At 39.7% G+C, this 25,424-nt stretch overlaps 1 protein-coding gene across 5 annotated transcripts in view; it reads left to right on the top strand.

The window, feature by feature from the left end:
• The first annotated feature begins 228 nt into the window (after positions 1–228).
• LOC146514770 (endophilin-B2-like) overlaps positions 229–25,424 on the top strand; it is a 37,341-nt gene continuing 12,145 nt past the window's right edge. Inside the window, exons 1-12 of one of the 5 annotated variants that reach the window (XM_085167155.1) lie at positions 229–743; positions 4,262–4,403; positions 5,172–5,183; positions 6,726–6,854; positions 7,133–7,266; positions 8,975–9,067; positions 10,855–10,917; positions 13,727–13,789; positions 16,441–16,464; positions 16,556–16,645; positions 18,091–18,191; positions 22,030–22,279. In XM_085167155.1, the coding sequence (XP_085023281.1) occupies positions 681–743; positions 4,262–4,403; positions 5,172–5,183; positions 6,726–6,854; positions 7,133–7,266; positions 8,975–9,067; positions 10,855–10,917; positions 13,727–13,789; positions 16,441–16,464; positions 16,556–16,645; positions 18,091–18,191; positions 22,030–22,279 (1,164 nt within the window). In that variant the 5' untranslated portion in view covers positions 229–680. The remainder of the gene's footprint in view (positions 744–4,261; positions 4,404–5,171; positions 5,184–6,725; positions 6,855–7,132; positions 7,267–8,974; positions 9,068–10,854; positions 10,918–13,726; positions 13,790–16,440; positions 16,465–16,555; positions 16,646–18,090; positions 18,192–22,029; positions 22,280–25,424) is intronic. The other 4 variants (XM_085167156.1, XM_085167157.1, XM_085167159.1 and 1 more) reach the window with 4 other exon arrangements.

Raw genomic sequence — 25,424 nt, 5'->3', positions numbered from 1 at the left:
CAGCTATGCTTAATTTCCTGCTTGCGTCCAAGCGTTTTGCCCCCCCCCCCCCCCTTTTCATACCGCACCCCCCCCCCCCCCCCCCCCATGGCTCTGGCCCCCCCTAGGGGGCGGGCCCCACACTTTGGGAAGGTCTGAACTAAATAATGATATATCCCTAAAGATATTTATTTTGATACTTCAACATGTGGACCAGCTCGCTGTTAAGAGCCGCTAGTGGACACTAGAGGAACTGCAGGTTTTGGTGTTTTGTCTGCAGCCACCCCATCAAAAAACCGTAGAAACGCCCCTGAATGATGGATGTGACTGGAGAAGACATGAAAAGCAGACAGGTCCGCTTTGAAGGCGTTTTTTAATGCAGATTTGTGATATTTCCGCAGTGCTTTTGTACACAGTTGCCGGTAAAGGTGTCAGAGGAGGTCATGTGGAGATTCAGTACCGCTGCAGGGGAACCGGAGGAGTCGTGACTTGCAGCCCGGTGCGGTGTCTCTTTAAGCGCAGGGCGGTGAGCAGATTTCCGATCGTGCACGAAGCGGATTACAGCCCCTGACATCAGTCCTCCTCATCCTCCTCCTCTTCCTCCTACTCCTGTTCCTGCTGCTCAGCTGATCCGGAGGATTCCCTCTGCGGGGACACTCAGCACAGCCCCGCCTGTATGCTCGCCTCCGCTCGCCTCCATCATGGACTTCAACGTGAAAAAACTGGCTTCTGATGCGGGGGTCTTCTTCACCCGGGCCGTGCAGGTAAGACCGGACCTCACTCCAGCTGCAGGCGGTGATGTGTGGACCGATTTACTACTGCTAGGCTCTCACTGCATCCCGTTGGGCCTGGAGCTCGATTAAAGCAGCTGAAGCCTTGCGTTTTATTCGTGAGGTCTGTGGGTATAATGGAGTGTATTTGTGTGGCGTGTTTTCCATGCAGACCGAGCAGCCCGCTGCGTGTAAGCCGATAAAGGTTTGTCTAGCCTCGATCCATTATTGATGGCTGTGATCGGGTGCATCACCCATGTGACTCCAGCAGACTCTGTCCTGCTCCCCTCCAACTCCCCAACATAGAGATTCATTCATTTATCTGGCTCACCAGCAGTAAACAGCATTAAGTCATTTACTCTCGAGAACTTGTACACCAAACCTCATTCAAAAGATTAGAAATTCATTGATGAAGTCTGTGCTACAAGTCAGGTAATGAGCAGAACAATACTGGATCTTTAGGCTTCAGTAAGAAATTCGGCAGCCATATGATGCACTTTTCATTAAAGGCTTAAAAAGGTCTCCCATCTCACTCAACAAAGAAAGAGAAGACATCAAAACTGTATTTAAAACGTTATAATCAGGATACATTGAATTGTTACAGTAAGAAGCAAATATAGTAAAAAAAATAATAAAATGAGGGCACTTCAAAGAGTCAAGTTTTTAAGCCCTGTTTCAAACTAACTGACCATATTTTCAAGATGTTTGTTCCACAGCTGGAGAGCATGAAAACTGAAAGCTACTTCACTTTGTTTAGTTCCCATTTGTCGCAAGTAAATTCACATGCATCTTTACCCAAGTTCATTTAGTGCTGCGTAGACTAAGAACTGGGTTCTTGGGATCCCCTTTGGGCATTAGCGGGTGAGTTCCAGTTGTCTGTCACCTGTAAAGACAATAGTCTACAGTGCAGGAGGTCAAACTGACTTTCATTAAAAGCTGAAGTCGGTTTGGTATCACATCAAGGGTCACATAAAAAAAAGGGTCTTCTGTATAATATTGTTGAACATTGTGGATAGAATTTAATCTGCATAAAAGCCTCAATGACACAACAAATATTCAACAAGTTGCCTCACTGTTTCCGAGCAAGTCGAGCACAACAGCTGCTTATTTTCACTGTTTCTGTTAAAATCCTGAACATTGATCCACATCACACCAACTCTGCAGTTACAGTTGGATGTTGTCCATGAGCTTGAAACATGTGGTCTGACCAATGCATGAATGCATTTTTTTCTGTTTTTTTTCTAGTCAGAAATCATTGAATTTATTGCTAAGTTATTATGCTGTTAAAGATTTCTTTATTTGAAGAGTGACACTTCATCCTACCCAGACAGAGGCTCTTCTGACTTCGCCATATATGAACTTTCACAGTATAATTCAAAGATTAAAATAATGTATTTTAAATCATTTAAGAATAATATTAATCAATAAAAGGAGAAAAGCCCAGTGAAGCATATTAACTGGTTTATTCTGCACACTGCTGCTCCTATTGGAAAAAATGAACCCATGAATGCAACAAGGTCAGACTGCTTTCCTGGAGGTTGTGCAAGTGCATTGTGGGAAAACACAGGAAACCAATGAAGGCAGGAAGCGGGATAAAAAAACAAACAAAAAACAGCTCTGCACAACACCAGAAAACCATTAACTGTTTCTGTATTTTACATGTCTACAGGTATCATATATGACTCACGGACTGGGAGTGAAAGGGTTCCTGCACACTGACTTTAAAAGTCTGACCAACCATTAGTGAGACACTAAGAGAGAGAGAGAGACTCAGTCGTTGTGTGTGTGTCTCTTTGTGGTGAATTTGCATCTTTGTAGTTGTTCTGTGTCTCTTTGTGGTTGGTGCTGCTTCTGGGTGCAGATTTTGACACAATGCAACTACAGTACTGGATGTTGTGTTTTAGTGGTGCCAGTGACCAAGCAAAAAACGTAATAAGCACATTTAAAGACCTTTAGATTAAATTTTGTATTTGGATAAACACTCAAATGTATCCCAGTTTGACTCTTCAAGATTCAAGAGCTTTATTGACAATACAGCAGTATACACAGTATACAGTGTACTGAAATTCTGTTTCATCCCAAGCCACCCATGGTGCATAAAAGATATAACTCCAAGAGATATAAAACTAGAAATTGCAAAGTGCTGAGTTAATGTATTTTGCATAGTCCTTAAATTGCTCTGCTGTAAAGGATGGGAACGGTTAATTAAATACCTACAAATTAATTAAAACTTGGTGGACCTACGACTTTTACAGTCCCTAAGGCCCTAAGTGGAGTCCAGTAATCCAGCCCTGAATAAGAGGCTGTCCATCGTAGAGCTCCTGAATACCTGCCAGTACTTTTGCCTTTTAAAGAACCGATCTGGCCCATGAAGCTGCTGTCAGTCAGAGCTTCTCCCTGCTGCTTGGTGACAGTGACGGTGAATTCCTCGGCCTGCCTCTGAAGTCCAGCTGGCCGCCGTCGCTGTATGTCAGTCAGATTTGAATGAAAGAAATCATCTGACAGCCCATCCTGATACCACAGATGGTGATCTTTGGCCTCAGTTATTAGAGAGCAGAACTGGGCCTTCTCATCTTTGATTGCATAAGACATGCTTCAAAGTTCCAGTTAGTGAGAATAAAAACTTATGTGTAAGTTAGAAACTGAGGTTTAAGATAATTTGTCTGGGTCTTAAAATATGATGGGTTTGTTCTGATTATTATAGAATTGCGATCATAAATCGAGTAAACGGTGGATGAAAAGCATGAGGACAAGTTTAAAAATGAAGATATTTTCACATTGGTTTGTAAAACCTTTGAGATTTTCTGTAATTTCTGTATAAATAAAAACTAAAATGCCATGTGATCCTTTTTTGTTTTTAATGAACATCCTTTTGAAGTAGATGAAGAGAACCTTTGGACTCAGTCAAGGATTACCTTTTAATCTTGGGAATGCCAACCGAACAGTGACAAACTCTATTGATTTGGTGGTTTGTTGGTAGATAATTCATTCTGTTAAGTAAGTAATTCAATCTGTGACTTGTTGATTATGTCGCACTTCTTCTAATATGATCACAGATTAAGCATTATTAGAGATATTACGGTATACTATTCCATAGAAATCTATGCAATAACTGTTGAGATGTTCACCCAAAGCTCCAAACATCAGCCCCATGCAGTCCCTCTCCACCGACGTGGGCCCGTGGCCCAAACGAGAATGGATTCCACCAAAAAAACAGTTGGTGCCAGCAAAGTTGGAATGATGTTGAAGTGGCTATTAAACCCCTGCAAAGCTTTTGGCAGATGCAGATCAGAATATTCCCCATGAAGTTACCCCAACTTCTGTAAAAATGCTATGTGATGATCAACTCTCAAAACTGTCAAAATATCAGCTGGTTTTCATAATCCAAACCGGCACTAGAACTGTGTGGTGATGGGCAGTGGATGACCTGGTTTAGATTCATACAGTCGTTGTTCTTCTAGAGCTTGTTTGCCTGTTATCAGTGTCATATACCTGTGGCTTTTCACTCTTAGTTCACAGAAGAGAAGCTTGGCCAGGCTGAGAAGACTGAGTTGGATCCACACTTGGAGAACCTGATCACTCGTGCCGACTCCACCAAGAATTGGACTGAAAAGATCTTAAAACAAACAGAGGTGCTGCTGCAGCCCAATCCAAGTAAGGTCTATACATCGCGGAAGTTCCCCTACATATATAAAGTCGCATCTTCAACTCTGCGCACTGGGTTTAAAGAAGATGTAGTTCTTAAACTTGTTGACAAAAGATCTGTTCATACTTGTTTTGCTAATTGTTGCTCAGTAACATTAAGCTTTGAAACTAAAAGTTAAGGTTTCTACTAAAGAAATTTCCCTGGGAAGCAGAAACCCGTTGAGCTCTATCATTTCCACCAGAAGTTCCCGAATTCCAGCGATAGATTATTTCCCCCTTTCCCCTTTTGTTGAACTGTATATGTAATAAGTCTTTGCTCAGGAGCTAGTATTTTCTGAAGATTGACAACCTCCCTGTGTTAACAACTAATGCTAAGTGGTCATGTATAAAAGCTTTTTAATCTTGCAATTTTTTAATGCTCTACATTTCTGAGAAACCACTACTAAAAGCAGGATTTGTTTTTAGTGTCTGACAATAATTGAAAAGAATTAGCCAGGGGGATTTTGTGTTTGGACTAACAAGAAAGTCGAAGCTTCTGAGGTTGTTAGGTCAGAATTAGAGACAATTTCCCAAATTAATTTTAGTCTAATCAGTTTAACTTGCTGGAGGAACTTTTACCCTGGGGAAAGTCCCTGGACGTTAGTTCCTGGGTGTTTTGGGAACTTTCTCTGGAAATGTGCCTTTTAGAAGCTTTTATAGTTAAACGTGAACATGATTGGGTTTTTGGGAGTAATGCCTAACCTTTGACCTGTGTATTTTGTACCCTCCATGCTTCAGTTGACCACACTGGTAAGTCTTGGCCTTGTTTCCCAGAGTGCTTTGTGTAAAAAGCCTACTCAGCATTGTGATGTGACTACAGATTATACATACATAGCTGTGGTCAAAAGTTTCCATAAACTCATCATGGGCAGGAATGTCAAAGTAATCTTGGGCTTGAGAGGTGGTGTAGTGGCATAAGGTTGGAAAGCCTCACCTTTACTCCTCCAAACACACGTATTGTCATTGTGGCCAAATAGCGGTGTTCATTTTAGAGCAGGGGCTTCGTTGTGGGTTGGTACCCTCTCAATCCAAGGTGGTGTAAAGCTCTAGATAGTTTATTAAAAGCCCAAAATTACTCTGGTTTTTCATGCACATAAACCTCTGACGACATCTGTAGTCTAGCACATACCACAGACCTACAGTACGGCCCCACATTTTAAGTTTCAGGCACCGTCTGCTGTGCTGTTTAAGGTCTGAACTGGAGCGTGTAGATACAAACAGGTGTTGAATTACTAATGACCTTCTATTCAGGAAGACAGCTGCCAACTTTTGATGGGATACAGCCACTGATACCTTCGTGGGGCCTGGTTGATTCAAATACCATACTCGGGTACAATTGTATGTACTTGTATTTTTATTTCCCATCACACATTATACCAATCAGACCCATCAGATGGTTTGAAGTCATCCTGGAAACCATTTGGAGAAGGGCTGGTTCTTTGATATAATGATTAGCAGGCGATTGAACCATCTGTCTGTCACTGCTTTTCATGGGCCACTTCAACCAATCATGTCACGACAGATATGATGCCATCCACAACATTTATCTGCTGTTATATGCCGTCGTTAAAAACAGGTTGAAGTCTAGATTATAGATCCATTTGTGATCCAGCTGCCATGGAAAGCAAAGGCTATACTTTCATTAGGTGAACGGAACACTGGGCTGCAGCTTTGATCTTGCTGCCAATATTGAATGATCAAAGACGCCGATCCACTCCTACCCCTGGATAGCCCTGTTGGTGGGATTGGTCAATTGCAATTCTGGCCCCAGAGAAACATAAATGTGATACCATCGGAAGACCACTTATAGAAGATTATGACACTAGTGGGTTCCCACTAAAAAATGCTTCAAGAGCTGTACACGCCCACCACCGACCCCAACCACCTCCTGCCAGCTCTGATGCAGCTTGAATTATTAATAACACATCTGTGCATAAGCGAATGTTTTTCAGAACCGCCAACATGTCTGCACTTACTGAAGATTGACTGAAGATTAAGCATCTGCAGTGAACTGGTGTTTACACATAGCGTATCAGAGGAATTTGGAGGAATGTTTCCACATTAAAAAAAAACTTATTTTAGAAGCAAAGATAACCTTTGGTATTAGGAGTAAACTATGGATAAATTCAAGACAAAAATGACAGCTAATTACCTTTTGTTTAACTTCCTTTGTTCAGAGAGATTAATAACACCTTTCGTACAATTAGACTCTTAAATGTAGGATAATAAACAGTGTGGGATATTCCTTTTAATGTGTTGGTCACAGTTGTCTTTTTATCACCTTGTATCCAGGTGCTCGGATCGAGGAGTTCATCTATGACAAGCTGGACAAGAAGCTTCCCTCCAGGACGACCAACGCGGAGCTGCTGGGTCAGTACATGCTGGACGCCGCCATCGAATTCGGTTCAGACACGCCATACGGTGAGTGGACCTGCAGCTGAAACTGATACTGCTGCAGCTAATGACTCATGAAGCTCTAAATGCTCCTCTGAAGCAGCTCTCTTTCTGCTAGTAGTTAAAGAGCACACCATTTTACTACATTTTTGAGAAAAAGAAAAAAAAAATGTGGCTGTGGATGCTGCTTAAACAGCTAAAACACACTTTAGTCCAAATTGTATTTAAAAACCGATTTGATTGTTTTGTCTCCATCAAACCTGCGGTTTGAACCTGAGTGTGCTGCTGTGCTGTTGTAACTGTAGGCAAGACCCTGATTACAGTAGCGGAATACCAGAAGAGGCTCGGAGGAGCCGAGCGCGAATTCCTCCACACTTCGGCCGTCACTTTCCTCTCACCTCTGCGCAACTTCCTGGAGGGAGACTGGAGGACCATATCAGTGAGTGTGTCGTATGAAAATATGGTAGTAAATACAGACGTGCTGATACAAAATAGGAATGAAGTCTTTGCAGCTGTAAGCATCCTTATTACATCCTTTAGGAAAGCAAAAGAGAAAGTGCCGTCCCAGAATTCATAGCATCATTAAAAACAATAGTGATGTGTCGGTCGCGAACGAAACGGCTCTTAGAACCGGCTCTTTGAAGTGAACGACGCGAGCCGTGGGTTGTTTTTTTTTTCTTTTTCTTTCTCTCACCCTCTCTCTCACACTTTTTCCCGCTTCACTCTGCACGCGAGCCTTGTGCTTTGCGCTGAGCAGAGGGGGGAGGGGCGGTAGTTACACTCGCTGTAGCACAGGAACAGAGCGGGAGAGAAAGAGAGTCAGGGACAACAACATTACATTAGAAAGGTATAGTAATCATCCACAAGTATTTTCAGTTGCAGATGATAAAGGATTCAGAAAGTTTATTCATGCAGGCCCATATGACAGAGAATATGCATCTTCTTTTTGTTTTCATATTTTAATTTATATTTAATTGTGTTGTGGTTTGCAGTGTTTTGTGTTGTTTCACTTTTTGAATATATATGAGTGTTTGTGTATAAATACACAAACAATACACATATGCTTTCAATTGTGTAATTTAAGTGATCTAGGTAGCTCTGTTTTGGAAGTTCAGTTAACGCTAGAAATGTGTTTTGGAGTTTGTACATGTTTTGGAGTTTGTGCGCGCTTTGTCTCTGGGGGCCACCGTATATATTTATATATAAACATATATAAATAAAACCACTTTTTTAAACATTAGTAATTCCTTTTGTGCATAATTTTATATTGTTGTTAATAATAAATTAATTAAAGCAATGGAACAACCTAAAGAGCCAGTTGGGAGTCGAAAAGCCGGCTCTTTTTAGTGAGCCAAACCAAAAGAGCCGGTTCTCTAAAAAGAGCCGGAAATCCCATCACTAAAAAACAAACAGTCAGCATGGCTGTGTGGTGAATATCATGAAAATGTTCATTAATAGTGTGTTTTTCATTCAATGCCATAACCTGCTGATATGTTTGAACCTTTAAAACCACAGCTGAACTCTGACCTTTACACAGCTGCAATAACAGATGAGTAGGTTTCAGTGACAGCGTTGGCATGCATGATGATCTCAAGCATACCCGAAGTGAGAATTTGGACTTACAGATAGAGATACTGACAAAGTTTAACTTGTAATTTGCACTTATTGGAAATCTCAGCAAGTCTCAAAATGTTAAAAATCACAGTAATATCATATTGTGATTTGTGATAATATCATATCTTTGGATGTCTATGAGAGCAGTCAGACTCTCTGAGCAGCAAACCTCTCCTTTCCTCTGTCCTGACCAGTTCTCCTTCACATTTTTCCCTAACCTCATGACTTTTTCCACAAAAAAAGAGTGGCTGGGAAAGGGAAAGCGGGAAAGGAAAGCAATACATAGGAAAAAGTGCTTACCAAAATAAAGCGGGAAGCTGAAAGAAAGAAGAAAATGTACCTAACGCAAAGATAAAGAAGGGAAAGAATATCAGTAAAATTAAAATGGTGATCAAAACATAAATCCTGAACTCAGAGTCAGAGTGATGTACTCGCTGCTGGAGGTCTTCAGGGTGATGACGTGTTGCACAGGTTTGCTGCAGGTTTGTTCCTCGTGGTTGTTCCTGAATGAATAATTTTTCTTCCTCGTGCAGAAAGAGAGGCGGCTGCTGGAGAATCGCCGGCTGGATCTGGACATCTGTAAGGCACGCCTGAAAAAAGCCAAGCTGGCAGAAGCCAAAGCGGCGGTGAGATCAAATTTCAACAGTTCTTCTTCTACCCTAAGATCAGAAACCATCAGAGCACAGCCAGACTCAGACAGCTTTAAGTGAAGTCAGTCAGGTGCTCATTTTGTTCTTGTTTTGGTCACATGTTCAGAGTGCATGTGAGCAGATTCACCTCTGACATGTTGGAGAGCTTACTGGCTGGCTGCGCTGCTTGTCGCATGTTTGTCAGATTCATGAAGGAAAAGTTCCTAACGCTTCTTTATGCACCAACTCTGCATGTAAATATTACAAACAGTCTTTTGTTTTAGTCTTTAAAAACTCCAACAGATGCAGTGGACGCCTCGTTAGCAGACGGGTTGATGGCTGCTCTGTTAACACTCTCAGAGCAGCAGATGTCTCAGCCATGACCGGATTATCAGAACTAAAGTCCAGTTCAGTGATCACTGGGAGCCTTCAGAGTTCATCTGTTCACCATCACATTGATTTTAAAATGATTTAATCTAACACAGCTACCTCAGATTACCCTATGCATGTAGAAATGTAAGAAAACAAACACGGTAAACCTGGTATTAGTTGATGCTGGTGAGCTATCTCAGACGCCTGTGGTACCAAAAACTCTGAATCAGGAACAGCAGGGGGCGCCCGTGTCACAAAACAAAACATCAGTACTGGTTTACTCCGATCAAATGAGCTCTTCAGTAGTAGATTTATGACAGGGATTAGTAATCTTTTACATCACAAGAGACATTTTATGGGGATTTTTGATCCTCAAAAATCTTAATGGGGCCACAAAACATATTTAAGCTTAAAAATGGAAGGTCCAATCAATCCAATCAATGTCATTGATAGGTGTTAGTAATTCAGATATTTTAACACAAGATACTTTAAGTTCAATTTTATTTCTACAGCATATTTAAAAGCAACAAAGTTGATGGAAGTTCTTTACAAGTTAGTTTAAAGCATACAAGAAAAGACCATAGACCAATAAATAAATATTACAAAGTAAGTCGTGAAAACAAACAATAAATTTAACTTACAACAAGCTAAAAAAAAAGACACTACAAGATAAAAAAGCCCGATGGGACTCAATGTGAAACTTAATTTAAAGCAAAGGTAAACAAAGTGAGTTTGAAGACAGGATTTAAAAGAATCTCCAGCACAAATATGAAGTTTCAGGTTATTCCAGAGTCTCAGGGCTTCAACTCCAGGCCTCAGCAGTCAGAGGAACTTTAGCTGCTTTATATCTTAAAACCTGAACAGAGGTAGAGTCGGTGTAAACCTGCTAAAACCGCAGTGATGTGATCATGTTTCTAACACCTGTTAAAAGATGAGCAGCAGTATTTTGGACAAACTACAGATGAGTTTTCAAGACACACCTGTAGAGAATTACAGGCATGAATGAGGTTTTTCAGGGAGGTCGATAGGATTTATAAAATTATAGAAGCTGAAAAACTTCTATTTCCAATAAAACACAAAATTTTTAAAGTGGAAGAAAAATCTACCAGTATGATCAGACCTTCCTCTGTTTGTGAAAACAAATCAAAAGTGTCCTTTTAGTAAACTTTAATAAATAAAACCACACAGCAGCTTTAAAAGCAGGCGATAAATTATTCACTGTGACGTCTCTTTGGGGTCAGCAAGGGTCACAGGTTAAATGCTGTGGATGCTTCCAGCCCCAGGCTCAATGATCCGCTCTCGTTGTGGTTGCTTTGTGCTTCCTGCTAACATGTTTTTATTTGTCTGCTCACGGTTTGTAACTGCATGACAACCTGTGTTTGTTTCCTCCTCCTTGCTCTCCTTTGCTGTAGGCTACACCTGATTTTCAGGAGACTCGGCCTCGAAATTATGTTCTTTCTGCCAGTGCATCAGCGGTAAGAGAAACAAGCAGCACCGCAGAGCTCATGGCTCACATGACAATCAAGAAACTGCATTTTTTTAACATGTCATATGCAAAAAAACTCCATAAGAAGCTAACAGCAGCATTTTTAAGTCTGACCGGCAGCTGAAGCTGTTAACACAGGCTTGTTTAACAATCGGGCCTCCATTTACCATCAACCTGTTTATGTATTTTCTTTGGTTTTACCTATTATCAAAAATGTAGTTCTTCTTTCTTTTTATATTTAAATATACTATTTTTCATGGCAATCACAAATGAACAAAGTGAACCAGAAGTGAGGACAGTGGGGGAAAAAACAGTCGTATGATTTTTCTAAAAAAAAAAAAAAAACAACCCAAAATGCAACAATTTCTGCATATGTTGGAAATATATAAGAATTGGTTTTTAATTGTATTTTTATTTATTTATTTTCTTTTTGAGAAAGCAACCTCACTAGTCAAATAAACAAAAATAGCCTGAGGTGAGGAAAGTGAGCCATCATTAAAAAAAGAGCCAGGCTGTCACATTAAATATGAATTTATAATTAATGACTTATCAGGTTACACAAAGGTTACATTGACAAACAGAAAAAAGCCAAATGAAATCAATTGTGTCCATAATGTAGGTGCAGAAACGTAAAAGTCTGATTTACTCTCTTAGTTTTAAATTATTATTATCATTATTGTTATTAATGATAAGGATAATAACAACAATGAAACAAGCCTTGTTCTGATGGAGGTTTCTTCCTATTAAAAGGGAGTTTTTCCTTCCCACTCTCGCCAAAGTGTTGCTCATGGTGGGTGATCTGATCGTTGGGCTTTCTCCGTATTAATGTGTCTTTAATTTACAGTATAAAGAACATCGAGGCTGCTGTTATTGTGGTGAAACGGAAATGAACTATCACTCCCCTGATACTAGTACTGCTACTGTTATTAGTGCTGCTACTGCTTCTGCTACCAGTCCTGCTATCAATATGATTTCAGCTACTGTAAAATAGAATTTCCCAATAATGGGCAGAAATACTATTTATTATTCTTTTTTTTTATTATTATTTATGTATTCATTTTTTTTAAAAAGGAAACCCAATAAGCTAAAGGTTTTGTGTTTCACTGCTTCAGTTCTTTTGATGGTTCTCAGATGTATTAAAAAACTGTTCAAATCAAAATGTAGTTTTGCCACAGCTGTATTAGCGAACACTGCCAGGCTGCTGCTGTCACTAGCAATTTGCTGCTTGAATGAAAGTTAAACAGAAAAGGGGGGGGGGGGGGGGAAATCTTATTTCATTACCAGGATCTCAGATTTTTAATCTGAGCAGCATTTTTCTGCAAATCACACTCAAAAAGTTTTTTTTAGACTAAAACGCACACGTGACAGCTTTTTAACTCAGTGAGATCCTGACCTGTTGTTTTAGAGGAAAACACGAGTTTATTTCTTTACTTCTGCTGGAACGTTTATAATTTCAAAGAAAGCTGAACAATAGGAAGGTATAAAAATGAAAACACAACACAGCATGTAATCTAAACCTGGCCGTGTCTTCTCAGAAGAAAAGCTGTTTACAGAAGTCTGTGAGCACAGATGAGGAACACAAAGATCTGAAAGTGAGATTTGTTTTATCTCAGCTGAACCCATCAGGGCTCTGGAGTTTACACTTCACTGGCTCCTTTATTTTGCGCTAACACCTAGAAAATAAAAAGTTGTCAGATTGCAGATTTCACAGCATGAGTGATCTTTCAGGGTTGTGTTTTGAATGTTTAGTCAAGCATGTCGTGTTAGCCATGAGATAACCGTGTTTGTGCATGACGTGTTACAGATGACACAAGCATGTTTGAGCATGGTTATTATTGTTTAGTTTTGGCTCTGATGCTTTTTAAATGAGGCCTTGTTGAAGTTTATTGTACGTCCATGTGAAATAAAACAAAAACGGCAGCTTCAGCTCAAACAGAAACACCGCTCAGCAGAACCTGAAAGAAGCATGGACTTTTATTTTGAAAAATCACTGTGATTCATTGGAGTCATAAGTTCTTAATTATTTTTATGATCAAATCACATTCCCTGATAAATACAGTCCCTGGGATCCTTGTCACTTTATATTCAACTATCTTGTATTTGTAACCTGCCTGATTTTTACGGCTTCATTTACGATCGTGGCTCAAGAGTTGGGAGTTTGCCTTGTAATCGGAAGGTTGCCGGTTCGAGCCCCGGCTTGGACAGTCTTGGTCGTTGTGTCCTTGGGCAAGACACTTCACCCGTTGCCTACTGGTGGTGGTCAGAGGGCCCGATGGCACCAGTGTCCGGCAGCCTCGCCTCTGTCAGTGCGCCCCAGGGTGGCTGTGGCTACAATGTAGCTTGCCATCACCAGTGTGTGAATGTGTGTGTGAATGGGTGGATGACTGGATGTGTAAAGCACTTTGGGGTCCTTAGGGACTAGTAAAGCGCTATACAAATACAGGCCATTTACCATTTATTTTACCATAAAATAAAAATATCCTTAAAGAGCCTCGGTGCAAAGCCTCAGTTCATGCTCAGTCTGAAACAAGCCTTTTTAGCTCCTCCCCCTTTCAGAGGGCTTTCTTCTGATTTAAGCAGAAGTGGTTGGAGCTTCAAATACCTGGTTTAGAGTCGACTGAAACCTGAGGTTATACCTTCATGTTGTTATTTATTGGCCGTGTTTAATATTGGTGCTGGAAGTGTATGTGACAGGAAATAATCTGTTATGTTATTTCAGACAGTTACAGTGTTTATGCAACGTATGATTTTTATTTATTTTTGATTTTTTGACCCCCTCTGTGGTTTCATTAAACCAGCTGCAGAGCGGCTGGGAGAGCTGGGACGTGGAGCCCGACCCGGTCGTGTCAGAGCAGAGGAAGGTTGGACACGTGGAGAGACTAGAAGTCCCGTGTTTGTCTAGTAGTTTGGGTAGAAAAGACATGTTTTTTTAGGGTGTTTCATGGTTATTCCCCCTCCTGTTTAGACTTCACGGTTGTTTTGTTCCCTCCTTTTGTTATTTTTAGAGCGCACAGAACACAGAGATAGGCATCAATTAGGACACTCTCAGAAGATCAGATTTTAGGAAATTCACTGATTACTTTTGCAGATTGAATCAGCAAACTAGACCAAAGAGATGTCACACAGTTTCCACTGGAGACTCTTCTGATAAATTTGGGAAATAAATTACTTTATAAAAATCTGTGAAGCTGGAGAAATGTAATAAATTGTATTCTTTGTGTGACACAAGATAGGAAGTACTGTACCTTTTATTCACAAAAAGAGCCTCAAGGTTACTTCTACTGTTTCATACATTATTCATTATTTTAATGTTAATAACATTATAACAGACATGCAGTGTTTTAAAAAAATATATCATACCCTCTTTAAATTTTTCACATTCAGACCAACACGTTCAAAATGTTTTACAAATAAAAATCTGTGTGGCCTGCATATGTATTCAGCCCCCTTTACTCTAACAGCCCTAAATAAAAGAGGTCATCTAATAAACAGAGTCCAGAGTATGTCCTTTAATCTCAGTCTAAATACAGAACACGGTTCTGTGACAGCCTCAGAGGAACATTAGAGAACAAACCGCATCGTGAAGACCAAAGAACTCACAATTTTTCGCATAAACTAGTATAAACCTGCACACAGGGATACACATCTACATTTAGGATGGTTAAACATGAAGTATCTATCCATAAAGTCTTTTCAAAGCAAAAGATGCTCCCTCCCTGCTACAATACTGCATGTTTACCACTGGGGGGCGCAGCTCCACACCAGTTCCTCCAGTCTTCAGCATCTGCAGAATGCAGAGTAAAGGTCGTGTGAAGTTCAGCAGCTGCTGCAAGAGCTGTGTTTACAGTGCATTTGAGGTCATGCTTTCCCTTTACTCAGCATCTCCTGTAACTCAGGTTCACTCAGTGAAATGATGCGTTTAAGTCTTAACTATAAACATTAGCACAGTTTATATCGCATTCTGTCGTCATAGCCCAGGTAGAAGGGCGTGAATTTGGGATCATTTCACAGGGAGACCAGATCCCAACTAACTAAAAAGTGTTTGTAAAGCAAAGTGTGTAAAGGTCGCTAATGCAGGGTTTGGCATTACTAACACAAACAAAAAACTGGTTTTATTTGATTTAAATGTTTCCTTTCTGTAGTGGAATTGTTTAGCAGCGGGGTTTCCCCTGTGATTTCTGCTTTCAATGCAAACAACAACAAAAAGCAATTTGTTGTTTCTCATTTGGAAGGTGACTCACACGATTTTATCCTTTCCCTTCGTAATCCATCTCACTTTTCCCACAGCACAGGATAACCCCACCCACCCAGTCTTATTTACAAACAGAGATTCCTGCCATGGCATCTTTTTATAGCTCTGTGTGGTGGAAGATGAAACTTGAGCGTTATTTTCTAACATGGGAACATTTAAAACCTGCAAAAATCCTCAGAGTCCCACTGCGTCTCGCTAAGTAACTGAAATAAGATTTTGTTTTGGTCTTGCTCCGTTTTATATGTTGCAGTTAAAACTACCGATGCCGGTTGTTCCAGCGGCTTCTCCTCTTGAGGTTATAGTAGAGATGTGTTCAAGGACTACGGCTGTTTTTTGAGCCTCATGTTTTCTTATCATATTCACGATGAGTAAGACTGCATGACAGCAAACCACAGTGGCGGCTGCACTTTTAAAGGCATTTTCCAGTGTAAAAGGAGAATCCTTTAGTCGAGATTTTCGTTTTACCAGCATATTCCTGTGGAAAGATATTCTCCTTTATCAGGTGTCATTATCCGACGCGCACTGTCACAGCATGTGGAGTCATTTTCCAGGGACACCGCTTTAGTGCAGGGATTCCCCAGAAACACACATTTCAATGTGAGAAACAAGAAAAACAAAAGCTTTTTTTAATATAATATAATTAATATATATATTAATACAATATATAATAGTTTCACACTGTTTAGCATTATTAAGTGCTTGGTTCATCATTTCCATATCCTTACTGCCATTTATAAGCACAAACATGTTTATACAGCTATTGTTACACCATGTACAGCTGCCACTGCTATCAGTCACAGTAATATCTGTTTTTTATAAATAGCATGCTAAGGAAGAGTAAGCTATATAAATGATGAATGAAGCACTTGCTAATACCTCAATACTCTGACGTCATTATAAAGTGCTGCCAAGTTGTTTATTCTGATGTGTGCATTAGTAGATTTGTTTAGGCACAGAGGGCCAAAGGGTTTGTGGGAATGTAATGCAGGCTTGACCCAAAGTAAAAATGGGATGTTCTGAGAAGATAGAAGTTAAAGTTAAGTGGGCTAAATAAACTTAATTAAAGTACACTTTTCTTCCATAGTTTGTGCCTAAAAATTGCCAATAAAAATTACTTTAAATCAACCTTAAATCTACCCTGATGGCTGCTTCCCCCCCCGTGTGAAACTAAAGCCCTAATGTAGATTTAGCTGTGTCTACCAAGATAATCTGCTCTTCCTGACTTTTTCTTTCTTTCTGTCCTCGCCACACTCATCTCAGCTGCTCAGTGAGGAAGTGGACAAAGTGAGTACCGTCACCAGCAGGAAGCGCTCCCTAGATTTAAAGCATGACTCGTGTTGTCAGCTTCCTTCCTTCCTCTCGTCTTCTTTTCCAGGCAGAACACGAGCTTCGCGTGGCCCAGACGGAGTTCGATCGCCAGGCTGAGGTCACCAGGCTGCTGCTTGAAGGCATCAGCAGCACACACGTGAGTCACCGCAGGCCAGTCATCCCACTGGGCTCCTGTTAAAGGCCTGGCAGTGTAAATCACTTGAATGTTTTTGTCAAAATATTGCAGATGAACACATGGGAACCAAACCATGTTATTCTCAGGGTGATTTTAAATTGGTTTTAAATAAGTTTTAAATGGATGAAGGCAGACAGCTTTTAGATGCCAGATAAAGCTTTGTTGATGTTTACACATGTTTACACATCAACGAAGCTGCCAGGCTTTAGAAAACTTGTGAACTGTCTGGATTTTTATCCAGTCGATGGTGCTGAGAAACTTTTATGTGAGCCCACCCTTCAGGCGGAGAGGTTTGTTTGGGAGTTTGGGAGCATTTCAGTGGCCTGACGTCATCTTTGTGTCTGTGTGTTTATATTGTAATATATGTGTTTATTTTTAATAAAAGTACTGGTGCAGATTTATTTTACACAGTGCCTACACACACACACACACACACACACACACACACACACACACACACACACACACTTGTTTTCATATCTTGGTGCGGACATCTAATTGACATAATGCTTTCTCTAGCCACTTACCCTAACCCTTAGCATAAACCTGATCATAAACTAATTGTAACCCTGAAACTAAAACCACATTTTGAGCCTCAAAAATGCCTTCAAATTCGTGCGGACGGGCATTTTGTCCCCACAAGTATTGTGGCATGCCAATTTTCTGTCCTCACAAAGACTTCTAAACCAGTACACACACAAACACACTCACACCTCATTGTTTCCAGACGACCAGCTTGTAGATATGTCTCAGTATTACAGTATGAGTGGAAACATACGAAACACATCAGTGGTAACAATGTTTCAGTATCATCACAGCTTCATCTTTCAGGTGTGCGACACTCATTAAGCATCATTTAAAATGCCGGCTGACTGCTCGATAAGACACTCACTGAAAAAAAACAAACTGTTGCACAGTTAACGTCTACAGGTTCACCGCTGTTTTGCACAGACGACAGGGAAAGGCAAGCGATATTTTTCCCAGCATGCCCTTCCAACATAACCATTTTCCTTTTGAACCATTACCAGTTTATAAGGAAAATGTATACTGCATAATCAAAAGTTTAAAAAAAAAGAGCCGTGACTAAAACACACAGGGGGACTCTTTTAATGTGTCCATCCTACTGTAATGCTGTGAATATAAGCATCCTGTGGAATATTATCAAGCCGCCATGATTAAAGCATTTTTGTGCCTTTAATCATGGCACAAAGCTGGGCAGTAAATGGTGACTGTACAGCTTTGATTCTGCTGTTTGACTGTCAGTGGTCATTTCTAGAGCTAAATATTTCAGTCCCATCTTCATCCATGAGTGGGAAAACTGTCTGTAAAAGGTGCATGATGATTTATAAAGTCTTTGGTGTCCTTCACTCCTGTTGAGTAAATCCTCTCCTTTCTTTTCCCACCAGCTCAACCACCTGCGCTGTTTGCAGGACTTCGCTGAAGCTCAGGCCACGTACTACGCTCAGTGTCATCACTACATGCAGGACCTTCAGCGGGAGCTCAACAGGTCGGCATTTATTTGCAGAGACTGCCAGGACTCCCACTGACCGTAATATTTCTCGAATCAGAAACATTTTCACCTTTTCTTGAATTGTTTATGGGGAAAGATCAGAGTTAGTCACATCATAAAACACTGAAAATGACCACATAGTCTGGGTCTGGTTATGTGCAGCTGGGAGTTGGTGCAGTCTCTCAAGGACCCATGATGGCTTTGTTTCCAATAATTAACTTGGATCCAATGTCTGACTTATCAGTAAGGCCTTCAACTAAGCAATCACAATGATCAATAGTTCATGACTATGATTTTCTCTGTGTTATTGGAGGGTTTTGACCTTACAATATAAATCACCTCTAAAGGGGAGGATATAGTCACAGAGGTTTTCACACCATCTACAAGCAGAAAACAGGTACACTGTCACTCTGCCTTAAACACTGAGATTTCTCCTGGGTACCTGAATAATGTTAGCAATAAAAAAAAAAAACATCCAGAGAAACATCCAGACTCAAAGTGATACCCAAAACTAGTCCAGTCCTTACTGAGCTCAGGGTCATCCAAAATGCTGCTACTTACAGGAACTAAAGATATTAGAGTAGAAAGGGATGGTCCCCAAACTCTTCCCACAAAGCTGGGAGCATGAACTTCTCCAAGATATCTTGGTATGCTGAAGCATCACGAATTCCTTTCACTGAAACTAACCAACTCCTGAAAAACAACCCTCCACCATAATCCCCCCGTCCACCAAACTTTAAACTTGGCACAGTAAAGTCAGACAAGTACTGTTCTCCTCTCAAACGTCAAACCCTGACTTGCCCATCGGATTGCCAGATGGAGATGTGTGATTCATCACTCCAGAGAACACATCTGCACACAGAACAATGAATGAACTTTGGTAATGGAAGGGTTGGATGTATCTGGTCACCATGGAAACCAATTCAATAAAGTTCTCTATGCACTGCCCTGGAGCTGATTAGTGATGGGATTTCCGGCTCCTTCTAGAGAACCGGCTCTTTCTGTTCCGAACCGGCTCTTCAGGTTGTTTTGTTGCTTTAATTAATTTATTATTAACAATAATATAAAATTATGCACAAAAGGAATTACTAATGTAAAAAAAAAAGTGGTTTTATATATGTTTATATATAATATTTACAGTGACCCCTAGAGACAAAACACGTACAAACTCCAAAACACATTTCTAGCATGAACTGAACTTCCAAAACAGAGCTACCTAGATCACTTAAATTACACAATTGAAAGCATGAAAGCATATGTGTATTGTCTGTGTATTTATACACAAGCACTCATATATATTCAAATAATTAAAAAAAAAAAGTTCATTTACCTGTTACTACCACACACCAAATCCGGTCGTTGGTACTTGCTGGCTTGTGTAGCCACTAGGTAACAAAAGCTCAACACTGCCCCTAGCATCCTGGAGCACTTCTGTTGTCTTTTGTACGTGTTTTGAGTTTTTACATGTTTTGGAGTTCGTACATGTTTGTATGTGCTTTGTCTGTAGGGGCCACTGTAAATATACTTTTATTTATTCACTCCACATAAAATGTAATAAATAAATCATATAATACAAAAATCAACTATTCACATTTCAACTTTTAACTATTTTAATTTTCAGCTTTTTCCTTTTACAAATTTAAAGTGAAACAACACAAAACACTGCAAACCACAACACAATTAAATATAAATTAAAATATGAAAACAAAAAGAACATGCATATTCTCTGTCATATGGGCCCGCATGAATAAACTTTCTGAATCCTTTATCATCTGCAACTGAAAATAGTTGTGGATGATTACTATACCTTTCTAATGTGATGTTGCTGTCCCTGGCTCTCTTTCTCCCTCTCTCCCTCCCGCTCTGTTCCTGTGCTACTGCGAGTGTAACTACCGCCCCTCACCCCCTCGTCCCAGTCCCACGGAAAAAAAGGTGCGAGAGAGAGTGTGAGAGAAAGAAAAAAAACAACAAAAAAAACCAACCCACGGCTCCCAATAAGGAGCCGGCTCGCATCGTTCACGTCAAAGATCCGGCTTTAAGAGCCATTTCGTTCGTGACCGACACATCACTAGAGCTAATCTGAGGGCCACATGAAGTTTGGACGTGCACTCTATGTGCCTCAGCACCCACTGACCCCACTCTGAGTTTACATGGCCTACCACTTCATGGCAGAGTTGCTGTCATTTCCACTTTGTCATAATACCACTAACAGCTGACTGTGGAATATTTAGTATTCAGGAAATTTCAAAGCTGGACTTGTTGCACTGGTGAGCTCCTATCATAGCACCACGCTGGAATTCACTGAGCTTCTGTGAGTGACCCATTCATTGACAAATGTTTGTAGAAGCAGTCTGCATGCCTTGATGCTTGATTTTATACACCTGTGGACATGGAAGTGATTGAAACACCTGAACTCAATCATTTGGATGACTGAGTAAAAACCTTTGGCAATACAGTGTAGCTTAAAGACCTCAAAATAGCTACTATTTAAACTAAGCACTTTACACTTCACCTACTTGTAGTAACTTGAGCTAACCTGCATCATCCTTTAGTAATGTCACTCTTTGCCTGTTCAGTCTGATGTCAAAAAGAGTCAAAAATGGTCCAAATTATTTCCACTGCAGAGAAATGACTTTGGCTGATGTCTCGGGTGTTGGAATAAAATCCTGGCATCCATGACAGGGAGGCTGATTTATGAAGCTGGAACCGTCATTGGCCAGAATCTGGAGGCGTTTGTGTCAGTGAAGGTCAGAGGTCACTGACCACACTGCTCTCCGTTTGTTCCCACTGATGTGAAAATGTAAATAAAAGAGCCATGCAGTGTTTTGGAAATCATTAAATGCCAGTATCTGATTAAAAATAAGAGATTATCAAATGACATTAAAATGGAGTGTTTACGTTTGTAACACGTTTTGAAATATGACATACTGAGCCAGAAAAACAAAGCTGTTCCCTCAAGACCAAGTTGGAAAGACTTGATTCATAGTAATCTTGAGATCTGGTTCAAATCTGAAAACTAATACTTGTTGGTTTCAGTGTTCAGACAGCATATGGACTCAATCATATCAGAAACCAGGATGGTGTCAAAACATGTACACGAGGTCCAGACACTGAGCTGCCGTCTTTTTCATACCCTCCGGTAACATAGTTTAAACTGGAAAAAACTTTTTTTGATGTTGTCTTGTTATGCTTGTTTACATCATCATCAGTGATGCTCGCATTAATGCTGACCCTGGTCTATGAGTTTTAGAGCTCATGCCAAACCATGTAAACAAAACTGCTGCTTTCACTGGACCCTACGTTCATTTAAGCCATTGTGGGGAAAGTTGTAACTGTGGGGGGGTTACATCTCTCGGCCGGCTTGGGAACACCTCAGTCTCCCCAGAGGAACTGGAGGATGGAAGATATGAGGAGATTTTGGGGGAATGGCCATCAGCAAAATGTGGTTTTAACATTTTGTACGTATTTCAGCTGCATGACTCCACATCAGGACAGCCCAGCTTCTAAACAGGCCTGCCAGTAATCCCGAAGCAGTGTATCCTGGGGTTGTGTATGAGGTTATGAAGTGAGAGATGAAAGCTTTTTGCTTTTAAAACTGTTGCTAAAAGTCCAACTGTCCAACTGCCCCCCCCCCCCCCCCCCCGAAATAATTGCATACACTAGAAGAAAAAAAGAAACACCAATAAAGCCTTAAAGTTTTTGAGACTCTTTCAATAAAAAGAGGCTTTAAATTATTTTTTGTAAATAATAATTTTTATTTCTTCCTTTTTGGAAGGCATAAAATGTTTGTTTACAGTAAGTAAACCATACCTACCGTGTATGTGTCTTCACACAGATGTGCTAATGCTGTCAGTGCACCCCACTCCTCTGCCTCCGTCTGCCCCGACCCTGTGTCCCCCGCCTTTCTGTCTGGACCGGCATCCTCCGGAACCGCTGTCCCTGCCGCCTCCTCCTCATCCAGCCAGAAGCCGGTCACACTCGCCATGGAGCAGTCACAGCTGCCCGTCACGGGTGCCAGGAAGGCCAGGGTCCTGTATGATTATGACGCCCACGACACCAGTGAGCTGTCATTGTTGGCTGATGAGGTACAGCAGAGTCAAGCTGAGTCACCACACACACACACACACACACACACACACACACTTCACTTGTAAGTGAAGTGTGGCTCTTCAAGTGCCTTATTGCTAAAGGTCGCCTTTTTTTGGAATCTTTTTTCAGCTTTCAATGTTCCCACACAAAATACAGATATAAGCTGTCCAAAACAATGCAAACAAAATGTGTTTGTTTCAATGGCATGTGAGACAAACCAGCAGGAAGTGTATGTATTCACCTGCCTTCGTCTCAGACACTCCTGAGCCTAAGGCTACGAGTATGAATAGAAAGAGCGCATGGGCATGTGTAGTGTAGCATTTTTTTGTGATCCCTTTGAAAACTCAATGGCCTAAAATCCCAACGTCAGGTCGAGACATGATTCTCAACTTTTACAAAGATATCTACTGACAGGCTGTGAATCCCCCGATTGCAATAGTGCAGTCATTATTATCACGCAGGGTTTGCACTAAAGAGACGGAACTTGAAAGAGTTTAATGTCAGATCAGACATTTGTAGTTTAACTTCTAAAGTTCAGGCCACACAATCCACAACCCTATATTTCTGAAAAAGTCCTAAAGAAAAATGTTGTTGTTTCATGGACATATTTTTGGGTTATTTTTCCAGCAGATGTCGTGGACTGAGCCATGTAGCACCACTTCTGTCTGTCTTTTCTGATTTGGGTTGAGCATTTTTGATGTTCTGTTCTGGTCTAGGAAGAAGAATCTTTAATGTTTTGGGTGTGAGGAAATAATGGCCTGTCTTGATATGGGTAGCTGGCTTTAGAAGAACAAAGCTTTCACGGCTGAGAGCGGGGTAAGGGAGGACTCTAAGCTACATCCACACTAATGTGTTTTCGTTGAAAACGCATCGTTTTCTCTCCGTTTTGGCCTCCCATCCACACTGAGACGGCGTTTTTGCTCAAGGAAAATGCCGCGTTTTGAAAATGCTCTCGAAAAAGAATACATTTGAAGACGGTGCGTTTGCATCGCAGTGTGGACAGGGAAAACGCAGACTTTCTAAAACGGTGACGCATTTTAGTCATGTGATGCAGTCATGTGACCAATTAAACAAAGATAGAGGAGGGCATTATACAGCAGTTGTTTTGTTTGCTCTCAGTTTTGACAGCCCTATTAAAGATTAATATCAGTCTGTACATGCTCCAGATAGCTTTTCTTCAAATTCTTTATTTCTCACTCGCTTTTGCAACTTTGTACTTTTGTGTTACTCGCAGCAACAACTCCCCCTCATTGTTAGTCCATTTAAAAACTTGGTGCTTCTCCTCGACCTTTTGCTGCGACGTTTCAAAGAGCCAGAAAGTAAATAAACGGCAGACAGAAATGAGGCAGGCTGAATCTTCTTGCGCTTCACGCATGCGCAGTACTGGAACGTAAGCGTTTTCGGCCATTTCAATGTGGACGCACAACTCTGTGAAAACGACTGAAAACACTAGTGTGGAAACGGAGCGTTTTCAGTTGAAAACGGCGTTTTCAAATCTATCTGGGTTAGTGTAGACGTAGTCTAATGCAGACAGCACGCGGAGAAGCACGTGTGAAGTGAAAGGGACTTTACTTACACAAGGTGAAAAAATAACACGATGAATAAACGGGAACTTAAAGTGAGCACGCTAAACAAGGACACTAAAGAAACTACTGGACATTATGGACAATTCTGGGCATCCTCTGCACACGGCCATAAACAACCAGAAGAATCTGTTCAGTGACAGGTTGCTTCTTCCAAAGACAAGAACCAACAGACTTAAAAACTTCTTTGTCCCACACACCATCAGACTGTTTAACTCCTCTCTGGAGGGGAGAGGGAGGGAAAACAGGAGGGCAAAGGAGGGGGGAACAACTAAGCTGTAGTGCCTCTTCACTTCACTGTGCAATTACCTTTTGTGCAATACTTTTTGTTAATAGTCAACGGTGCAATAGACCTCAATACTTTAAATGTGCAATTCACTTGTATTTTTATTTTATTTTATTCCTATTTATTCTATTTATCCCCTTTGTATATTTTATCTATATATGTCTTTGTATTTATATATGTGTGTGTGTGTGTGTATATATATATGTGTATATATACATATATATGTGTATATATATATAGTATAATATATATATATATATATGTATGTATGTATGTATGTATGTATGTATGTATGTATATATGTATATATATGTATATATGTATGTATATATATATATATGTATATATGTATATATATATGTATGTATGTATATATGTGTATGTATATTATATATATATATATTATATATATATATATATATGTATATATATATATATATGTATATATATATATATATATGTCTGTATGTATGTATATATGTATGTATGTATATATGTATGTATGTATATATGTATGTATATATATATATATATATGTATGTATGTATGTATATATGTATGTATATATATATATATATATATATGTATATATATGTATATATGTATGTATATATATGTATATATGTATGTATATATATATATGACTATATCTATGTATCTATGTAATATATATATATATGTATGTATATATGTGTCTATATATATATCTATATATATATTATGTATGTATGTGTATATGTATGTATTGATATGTATGTATGTATATGTATGTATGTATATGTATGTATGTATATATATGTATGTATATATATGTATATATATGTATGTATATATATGTATGTCTATACTGTGTAATATATATGTGTATATATAAATATGTGATAGTCTATGTGGTATATTATATATGTATATATATATAGCTATTATATGTATGTATATATATATATGTATATGTATGTATACATATATGTATATATATATATGTATATATATGTATATATATATATATATAGATGTGTATATGTGTATAATATATATATATGTATATGTGGTGTATATATATATATATATCTATATATATATATGTATATGTGTATATATATATATATATATATATATATATATGTATATGTAGATGTATATATATATGTATATATATATATGTAATATTTGGATGATCTGTTTGAGCACAGGACACAGGACGTGTAAACTTCCTCAGGGCTTTTTCTAAACCACAGTCTTTCCTACAGTATATTACTACACTCGTTGTGG

Source organism: Neolamprologus multifasciatus, chromosome 7 (genome assembly GCF_963576455.1).
Source record: "Neolamprologus multifasciatus chromosome 7, fNeoMul1.2, whole genome shotgun sequence".
NCBI classification, from domain to species: Eukaryota; Metazoa; Chordata; class Actinopteri; order Cichliformes; family Cichlidae; genus Neolamprologus; species Neolamprologus multifasciatus.
This window is presented reverse-complemented; position numbering and strand designations above follow the sequence as displayed.